The 10,692-nt window shown below is 24.8% G+C and overlaps 1 protein-coding gene across 1 annotated transcript; it reads right to left on the bottom strand.

Annotated features, from left to right (window-relative positions):
- Positions 1–320: 320 nt before the first annotated feature.
- LOC100214371 (homeobox protein ARX) lies at positions 321–10,047 on the bottom strand. Its single transcript, XM_065815515.1, has 4 exons — positions 9,859–10,047; positions 7,091–7,177; positions 970–1,217; positions 321–836 (listed from the first exon to the last, which is right to left on the bottom strand). Exons 2-4 carry the CDS (start codon positions 7,116–7,118, stop codon positions 489–491), a joined length of 624 nt encoding a protein of 207 aa, XP_065671587.1. The 5' UTR covers positions 7,119–7,177; positions 9,859–10,047; the 3' UTR covers positions 321–488.
- Positions 10,048–10,692: the final 645 nt, after the last annotated feature.

A 10,692-nucleotide genomic window follows, 5' to 3' on the forward strand; every position in this document is an offset into this window, starting at 1 on the left:
TCACTAAGTTTATCGATAAGACAAACTTCTATGGATTTTCTGCCCTTCCATGTCCTGAAAAAACTTGCTGTTTTATAATTTTGCTTTAGAGAACTGCTTAGTGTAGATTGAAATCTACTTAGTTTATATAGGGGACAAAAAATAGCATTATCCAAAAACAAGTAAAAATTGATTTGATATTTAGGCATAATCTACCTGTTAAACACATTTACTTTAGCAAATTTATAACATTCAAACACGTTATGTATTTTTATTATTATTTTTTTTTTTTTCTTAATAATTTTCAAAACTTTTTCTTTTGAATTTAAATGAAACATGACCTCTTATAAATACTTTTATGAATAATAAAACATTAAACATATATATTATAAATACTATGTAACAAAAATTGAATTTATTTACATTTGTTTAAATATCAAAATAATTATAATAATAATAGTAAATCATAGAAAAGTATAGTTATCTAAAATTTAAGAAAAATAGAAAGTTTATCTAAATATATAATTAGTTTCTGGTACAGCGTCGTTAAATGTATTACGTAACTGTGACCAGTCGCCGAGATCATGTCTTCCTACATATCTAGTCTCATGATAAAGTTCATTTAAAACTGTATTTGACAGTGAGTTATTTTTATTTATGTAGCATTGAGTGTCCGAAAAATTTGATTGGTTTATTTGAACTTCTTCGAGATCTGGAGACCAAACTTGTTCCAAAGTGGGTATATTATATGGCGTTGTTGAACGAGCATAATAGGGCTGAAATAGTTCACAGTTTTGCATAGAGCCAAATGATTTCTTGCGTTTTTTCCATTTTGCTCTTCTATTTTGAAACCAAACCTAGAATTTTAAACTATTTATTACTAAGTTTATATATATATATATATATATATATATATATATATATATATATATATATATATAAACTGTATACATAAATAAATAATATAAAATGGATATATGACAAACTCACTTGTACTCGTGATTCAGTTAAACCAATCCGCAGCGCTAGTTCTTCTCTTACAAATATATCTGGGTAATGCGTTTTGTTAAAGTATCGTTCAAGTTCATTTAGTTGTGATGGATTAAATCGTGTTCGATGACGTTTTTGTTTCAAACACCCATCTGATTCATCTTCACTTTCAGTTATATTTTTTACTTTAAAACTTCTGTGGTTGAAACCGTCTTCTTCGTTTGCTGAATCTGAGCAGTCTTTGTTGTCTAATAAAAAAATATTGTTGTCTAATAAACAAAAATTATTTTTAAATATTCTTATTAAAAAGTTTTAAAAATGTTTATTATTACTTTTTTTGCTTCGAATTTAATTTCAAAATCATTTAAAAACTATAGTTAGGTTATAATATAGCTGGTGAGAAAACAAAGTAAAAATACATCATTTTTTAATGAACTATCTTAGTAATAACAAAATTTTCAATTAAATATCACTTAGTTATCATAATTTTAAATTAACCAATCACATTCCACTTTTTAAAAAGACTATTCGATGATATGTTTTAAAACGTTATAAGCAATCAAAGCATTGCTCAGTGGGCCAGAATTCACTTTTACTAGACAAAACTAATAACTCGTCAGATAAAAAAGTTTTAAGGATCAATTTTTGCACTGTTTACTAATTTAAGGATTGCAGTTTTAATGGTGACATTAGTTTTAATTTTGGGTTGCTATGGATACTTAAATTGCTTAGAATCAACAAATTTTATTAACCATAATAAATATCAACTGGACAAAAGTAATAACTTCTAAAATATTTATTCAATTACTCCCATAAATACCACATTGAACACTTTTTATACTACAAAAGTAGTTTTTTATTTGGTAGTGACTCATGAATTACATGGCAACCGTTCCTTTTGTATAATTACTAGCTTAAGTGACTTTCTTGAAACACTAAAGTGTTTTAAATGTCATAAATATTAATTTTACTGTCAAATTGAAAATTATTTTATGCATTTGAAAAATTAGATACACAGCTATTTATTAATTAGCGTGTGTCTAATTAATAATAAATCAATAAAAGCAGTTGGAAGAACCAGATCATTTTTTAGCCATTATTTTTTATGTTCTTTGAAACAAATATTAGAGCTTTTGCATATATGCATTTGTCGAAGAAACTTTATTAAAGTAGACAAGTCATTATTTGCAGTTAAGCTCATGCCGTTTACAACTGCATCCAAACTATTATGATTAGTTAACTTCAAGTTTTCTTGTATTATATATGAACAAGTTATCAATATATTTCATGTTTTAACTACTCTATATAAAAATATAAATTACATGTACACATTTACAAAACCGTTTAAATATTTAATGATATATAATCGTTAAAATAAATTTTTTAACACTAATCTAGTCTCACTGAGACCCAATTATTACATAACCATTTAGATTAAAGTATATATAATGTTTTCGCCACAAAAAATTGTATACGTCATTTAACTTGTAAAAATCACTATTAGAGACAAAGCGGACATGGTTGATAATAAACATTGGTGGCTGGCCCCAGGAAGCACCGGGAGAAATCCCGGTAGGCCAGTATGAATTTGGGCCGAAAAATCAGGTCGGTCAAATTTTTTTCCTCAAAATTTATCTAATTAGAACTCGAATATTTTCTCCGGTTTTATCAATTTATAACTCCTTTCTTTACTTTTTTTTTCTTTGATGTGGGCCGGACAAATGTAAATTTCCCGGGCCGAATTCAAGCCTCAGTCCCCCCCCTGATAATAAACCAAATTTATATTGATAATGTGCATATTAAACAATGTGTTTCAAGTATTAAACTAATAGACCACCTTGAACCGCAAAGCTATTTGATTATATAAGTGTAATTTTAACTAAAAAAGTACTTCATATATGTCTCATTTGACATAACTTACCTGCAAAGTAGCGTTGCAATAGCTTATTTAAAAGCTTATAATTGATTTTATTTAATTATGCAATAAAAAGAGACGTTTTAATACTAACAACTTTTTTATGCTTAATAGTAAATTAGTAACAAAAAAGTTCATAATAAAAAAACCTTAACATTCTGCAGCTTAAAAGCACACGTTATGATAATTATACAAAAATGTATACATTTTATAAAAGCTGAATGTTTAAGCTATGAAGTAGTATATAATGTTGTAATTTTTGGAATATATTTTTTTTTTTTTTGCTTTCGTACACCACCTGGCCCACTGTGCGCTGGAATAACTATACTACTAAGACTGTATCACAATTTTAAACAATTTTCGGCTTCTTTCTTCCTCCAGCCTAGTATACCTCTTTGAGTAAATCTTCAAAAATGTTTTGAACCAATATGAAAACTGCTAAATTAAGTTGACTGCTCTTACTTGTTAATAAATTGACTTCATTTGATGGAATTGTAATAAAAATCACAAAACGCAAATTCAACCCCCCTGCCCTATCTGAAAAGTTGGTTCTCTGCCTTATTTTTTTAAATGGCAAAAAAATAAACAAAAACTTATTGATAATGTAAGTAAAAAAAAGAAGAAAAAGTAACTTTAATAATAGGTGATTAAGCAAGTGGTTATCAAAGTAAAGAAATACTTAAAATGAAAAAATTAGATTAATGAAAAATGGGTGCATTTAAAGCATTGACATATAAAAAGGTAACAGTAAAGCAATTTAGACATTATGAAAGTATTATAAAACTATTGTTCAGTTAAGAAGAAAAAAATATATATTTAAATACATATAATATATAAATATATATATATATATATGTATATATATATATAAATATATATATATAATATATATATATATATATATATATATATATATATATATATATATACATATATATATATATATATATATATATATATATATATATATATATATACATATATATATATATATATATATATATATATATATATATATATATATATATATATATATATGTGTATATATATATATATAAATATATATATATATATATTTATATTATATTATTGATCTAATATATATTTATTTATAACATAATATAATTATTTGTAATATATTATTGCTCTGTTCTCTAAGAACATTGAGCACTCTGTTTGTAGAATACACTAACATAATTTATATATATATATAGGGTAGATTAGGGTAATTTGAGCATCTTCAGCGAAAATTGGAATGTTTTCAAAAATAGTTATGCTGGATCCAAAATTTTTGTGAACAAACAATTTTTAGGGATCCCTACTCATGATCCACATAAATATTTAGGCACCCAAAATTTTTTCTTAAAAGCATAGAGATTTTAAAAAAGTAGCAAAAGTGCTCATATTACCCAGGCCCTTGTTAATATGAGTACTTTAAACTAGCTCAAAAATATAACATTAGGAAAAAAAATACCAACCTGACAATTAGAACTAATTTTTGGAATATAACGATTCGTTATTAACCAAACTTATCATTAAAAGATCAAATTTTAGGCCACTTTTTTGCTGAAACAGTACTACTATGTTTTCCGCAAAAAAAAAAAAAAAATTAGTTCGTTATTTTTTCAATTTTAATAAATCAAAGCTTTGAACGATATAAAATTCAATTTTTTTGAATTTAAATTACAGAAAAATGTTTCGTATTGTTAAAATATTAAAATTTTTTACTATGTTTTGTTTTTATTCAAAAAAGCAATTAAAGACACTGTTATTTTAGGATTTTAAACTTGGTAATTTCAATGAAAAACACTGGGTAATTTAAGCATGCTTATATTACACAAAAATGGCATCTTTACACACACACACACACACACAGATATATATATATATATATATATATATATATATATATATATATATATATATATATATATATATATATATATATATATATATATATATATATATATATATATATATATATATATATATATATATTTAGGTTTACTGAAGGTTTACTAAAATCCTCAAAAAAGAAAGAAAAATTATATATAAAATATCTTAAAAAAAAATTTTATAAAAATGAAATAATTTACAAAAATTATAATAATATATTTGAAAAAACCAAAAAATACTCAAAAAAACTTTATTACGCTCAGTTATTAGAAAAAACCAAAGGAAACACTAAAAAAATATGGAATGTAATAAAGGATTTAATTGGAAAAAATAATTATAAACTAAAATTCCTAATAATTCCATATCATTCGATTCATACTTAAAAACTTATGATAAATTTATGGAAGAAACTGATTTAAAATTGAGTGAGTTGAGAACTGCTTTTAGCAGTCTCAAAAGTACAAAAAGTGAAGGTTTTGATAAAATTAGTGTCGAAATTGTAAAATCAGTATTTGACGTCATTAAACCTTCTTTATTTCACATTTTCAATCTCACATTAAAATCAGGTATTGTTCCTGATAAGTTAAAAATCGCCCGTATTACCCGAATTTTTAAATCTGGAGATAAGTCAAATATTTTAAATGACAGGCCTATATCAATATTACCATGTTTCTCAAAATTGCTAGAGAGAATAATGTATCACAGACTTTATAATCATCTAACTGAGAATGATATGTTGTATTGCAAACAATTTGGCCTTAAAAATAAACATTCTACTGAACACGCAGTAGTTGAAGTTTCCAATTAAATATCTAACGCCTAGATAATGACTGTTTTACATTAGGAGTTTTCATTGATCTGTCCAAAGCTTTTGATACCGTAAATCACTATATTCTAATAACAAAACTCGAAAACTACGGAGGGAAAAATAAAAACTTACTTTGGTTAAAAGATTATCTTACAAACAGAAAGCAATTTTTATACTATGATCAAACAAATACAATTCCATACTCCATAACTTGCGGGGTTTCTCAGGGATCTATCTTAGGACCCCTTTTATTCCTGTTGTACATAAACGACTTATACTTATCAACAAATCTTTTAGACCTGATTTTGTTTGCTGATGATTCTAATCTTTTTTTTTTCTCACAGAGATGTTAAATCACTTTTTATAATGGTTAACGAACAGCTATGTAAAGTTAGTGAGCTGTTTGAAAGTAATAAACTTTCACTAAATACGGTTAAAACAAAATATATACTTTTTCATAAAGTAAGTAAATCTGAAAATATTACTCTTAAATTACCAGATCTTAAAATTAATAACACTTTTATTAAAAGAGAATCATTCATAAATTTTTTAGGAGTAAAATTGGATGAAAACTTACAGTGGTATTCACATATAAATAGTAATGAAAAAAAAATCTCAAAAAATATTGCAATGGTGTTTTAAATGTGTATAAACTTAATTTACACCAAGTTTTATTATTTATGTTTAAAACAAAAAATGGATTATCTCCAAAAATATTTCAATCTTATTTTAATAAAATTAACCATAAATACTCAACAAAGTTTTCATATAACAATTTTATTGTTCCAAAATATAAATTAAAATTAACTTCCTATTCAATTAAATACCGCGGACCTAATCTGTGGAAAAAGTTTCCAGATATTGTTAACAATAAACAGACTACATTAGAGCAATTTAAGGACGAATCAAAACGATTATTATTATTCATGGATATATCCAACTTTAAATGTTTATTTTAAACTAAAAACAATCATATAAAAAATAGATTTAATTGTATCAGTGATTAATATAAATTAATACAAATTATTTAAAATAAAAAAAAATATATATAAAATATCACTGATGATGTTAATAATTTATCTAGTGATTATATTAATTATGAAATTTCATTTCTTATTGTCTTTTATCCTCAAGAAATTTTATTTTTTTGACTTTTTATTTTTTATTAATATTTTGTTAAACATTTTAGCAATTGTTTTCAACACTTCTTAAAATAAAAAAAAATAAAAAATAAAACAATTTTTTATTTCTAATTGTATTAGTTATTTTCAGTTTTCATTTCTATTTGTTATTTTATATACATTTTTACGTTACGGTAATGTAGAATTTATTGCTATTATTTTTTTTAAATTTGGCTCGGCGATAAGGCTGAATACGCCTTCTTCTTACTCCAGCCAATAGTTTATATAAATGTATTTGCAATGTAATTGCAAACATTTTTAAACGGCAAAATAAATAATTACAAAAAAAAAAAAAAAAAAAAAATGTTCTAAACAAATCACCTGGTGAAAGTCTGGGCATCTTTCTCATTCCTATGTTAAATCGAAGTGAGCTTTTGAAATCAGCAAACAAAGAATATTTTATTTTAGCTGAAAAAAAAAAAAAAAATTAAAAACCAAAAACTATACTTCTGTTCTATTATTCCAAAAACTCTCAAGCAATTTACCTTAATTTTTACATTTTAATTTTTGACAAATGAATAAATTCACCTTAAACAAATTTAATACATTATAGTAAATCTATGTTCAAATAAAATTAAAGGTAATGATAAGATTCTCATTATAATATCATAAAGCACAATCTAGACAACAATTTTATGGATTCTGAAGTTCAATACTCTAACCACTGAAAATGGCTGTGTAAATATAATTTATTCGCTAATAAAAATAAACCAATTATACAGGTAAAAAGGTTACAAGCTTAAATGGTTAACCAGATTAAAAGAAAGAATAAGGATTAAAGATGATTTGCTTCAGGCGTATATATTGTTTTTTGGTGCGTTTATTGTCTTTTGAAACCCACCTAAATTATAGTGTCAGGTAGGTTTCAAAAGAAAATACACGCACACACACTCACAAGTATATATTGTTTTTAAAAAAGTCTTGTTTGAATAAAACTTTGCTGATTTTTAAGACTGTGCTGTTTTAAATAATATAAGCGTACTTTTTTTAGATATATTTGTTGTTAAAAAAAAAAAAAAAAATGACTGTCAAGACAAATAAATTATTTAGAAAACCATCTAACATATACTAGTGCGAAAAAGATTTTTTTTTTATGTTGCTTTAACATCTAAGAATACATTAGACGCTAATGGAATATAAGGCACGCTCAGAATATACTACTTTTTTTAATGTTTTTTTTTTCTTTTAAAAATTAAAAAATAAACTCGAACAAAACCACAACTGTAACTTATATAATAATCTGTAGTTAACATATTAGTTTCTGATAATATTTATTTGAAAAATTAGAATTTTGGCAAAAACCTAATGAAAAAAATAATTTTGTGCTGAAGCAAATTGTTTTTCATACTTAGATGTGGACTTAAGATTCAAAGATTTGAATATAAAATCGTACTTTAGTTCTTATTCTTTTTATTATAGTTTCTATCTTACACAAAAATTTAATGACTAAAAAAAAAAAAAAAAGCTTTGGCTTTACGTTTAAGACAGTTAGCAATGATTAATTGAGCGTGCTTAATGACCATTCATTTAATGATAACCCACTGTTATCTGTCATTAATTATCATCAAATGCAATTTAAAAAAGAGCTCATTAGGAAATTTAGAGTCCCTTTTCCAAAATTTGAGGAGTTTTTTTTTTCAACACTACCTAGTGGAAAAATTTTGGGGTCCTCATGGCACGTTTTAAGGAAGGAGGGAAAGACTCCAACCCACTTGCCACGTCACTAATCGTCATGCCAGTTGCATCTAAACATGCCTGTTAATTGTTTTTATATTATGCTATTAATAAAAACTAAAAAGGCTACGCTATTAACAGAGAGCCTATATTTTTTAACAATAAAAACCAATAATTTAATAAATAACACACCATAAATTTAAATTCTTTTTCAAATTTTTTCTACTTGATTTGAATCAAAAAAACTCTTTGCACCTTTTTAAAGAACTTGTTTTTTTTTGGGGTTGTTAATAAATTACGTCACGCATTTTTCGACTGTTTTTACCCCCCCTCCAACAACATTGCAACACCCCAGGAAAAAAAGTTTTATAGAATTTCTATAAACTTTTGGAACATATGGTCTACAGAAATTCTATAGAATTCTATAAAATTTCTATAGAATCTCTGTTAATTTCTATAGAAATTCCAATAGAACTTTTTTTTCTACTTTTTATTTTATAGAAAATAAAGTTTTATAGCAATTTCTATAGAAAATAATAGACATTCTATAGACATTTTATAGAATTCTATAGATTTTCTATAGACCATATGTTCCAAAAGTTTTTAGAAATTCTATAGAACTTTTTTTCCTGGGACTTTAGTAACAAGTACCGTATGAATCGTCACAAAACCACTAACATATCCGACCCCTTACCCCTCTCACCCCTAGAGCGTGATGCAATTTAATTGACGATCCCTTTAATCTTTCTAAAACTAAAAACTATGATGTAAAATATTTTATATCTGATTTAGAATATATTTTTATAAAATTATGAAAACGTCGACATGAGTCTTCTTAAATTGTCTTAGATTATCGTAATAGAGTATAACATAAACTTTATTGACTATAGTTAATTTGTGTACTTTACTTGTTGCGAAACTGTAAATAATTGCAGCGTATTGTTTTTGTAATGATCCGAATTTTTTATACGCTTTCCGTATAGCATATTAGTTGGTCAACGTGAAGCAACTAGATATTGTGCAAAATGTTGTTTCTAAAATCTCTGTCATTTTCTCAACAATTTTTTTGTTAGTTTCTTTGTAGAAATGCAACCTTTTTTTTTTAGGTATTTCAGTTGTAAATGCTCGTTCTAAACTTGCTTTGTTTATTCAATTTTTTCTTACTCTAATCAGAGCAATTCAAATCTAATCACCAACTCCGAATTACATTATAAACTGTCAAACAACAATTATCGAGATTATTTAAGAGCATTTCATTGCATTTTAATTTACATAATTGTAATTTCTAACTTTTATTTTTTGTACTTGGTATTTCAGAAGATTTTCTGAAAAAAGCATTACTTATACTGTTTTGTCAATAAATATTTATAAACAATTGCTAATATCACAAATATCAAATATTCAAGATTACTTACTAAGAAATTGTGTCCTTCGTCAAAATAAAGTTTCTGACTTGATCAACTGCAAGTCGTAACTTAAGCAATTTCTGAAGCGGATGCAACATTTTATTCGTTTTAAAACTTAGAATCGATTATTCGGTTCGCATAGCGTTTTCTAAAACGTTTCACAGCCCCGCTACTAAAAGTCGCCTTTGACGAACAAAAGCGATGAAAAATCTATCACTGTTAAGACAGCTTTAGCCCGACTATTTTTTAAAATTTCAACAGTAAGTTGTGAAGCCGCTTTTTTCTTTTGGTTATTCATTTTAGATCTTACGTGTAATTACAGTAAACTTTTTATTTCTTTGTTTCCATTGATTGTTTTTATTTTTTTTAAGTCTATTTGTATCCACATAGATTCGAAACATTCTTTTTTTTATTTTTAAAAGTTTACTCTGAATCTTTTTTTTTTATTTTTTTTATTTTTTTTATACATAATTATCTAACACGCTAAAAAAATAAATAAATTTAGTTATTTATTTCTATTTATTTAAGGTTTTTATATTGTGTATAGTAATTTTGATATAGTTTTAATTACAAGATATAGTTTGAACATTTAACTTAAGTATTTATGTATTAATCTAGCTATGTGCAGGTGCTTTCGCATAGATGCCGACTTCGAATTTATAGTTCACTGGATTATCACATAAAGAAAATTATTTATATCTTTTTTTTTACTAATCTAATAAATTTGTTCATTTAAATATTTTTAATAACTGAATTGACCAAAACATTTTTCAAGTCCGTTTTCGACAATATTTTGATGCAAGTGGTTGAAAAACGAATCTTTTCTATTTTTCTTATTCAATT

The sequence above is a fragment of the Hydra vulgaris genome, chromosome 13, assembly GCF_038396675.1.
Source record: "Hydra vulgaris chromosome 13, alternate assembly HydraT2T_AEP".
Classification (NCBI taxonomy): Eukaryota; Metazoa; Cnidaria; class Hydrozoa; order Anthoathecata; family Hydridae; genus Hydra; species Hydra vulgaris.

What these genes read in the sequence shown, in the direction of transcription:
- LOC100214371 (XM_065815515.1), bottom strand. Translation starts at nt 7,118, where the DNA reads ATGAGAAAGATGCCCAGACTTTCACCAG. An exon ending in GATGCCCAGACTTTCACCAG is followed by an intron (nt 1,218 to 7,090) that starts GTGATTTGTTTA and finishes TTTTTTTATTAG; the next exon opens with ACAACAAAGACTGCTCAGAT. An exon ending in TAACTGAATCACGAGTACAA is followed by an intron (nt 837 to 969) that starts GTGAGTTTGTCA and finishes TTAAAATTCTAG; the next exon opens with GTTTGGTTTCAAAATAGAAG.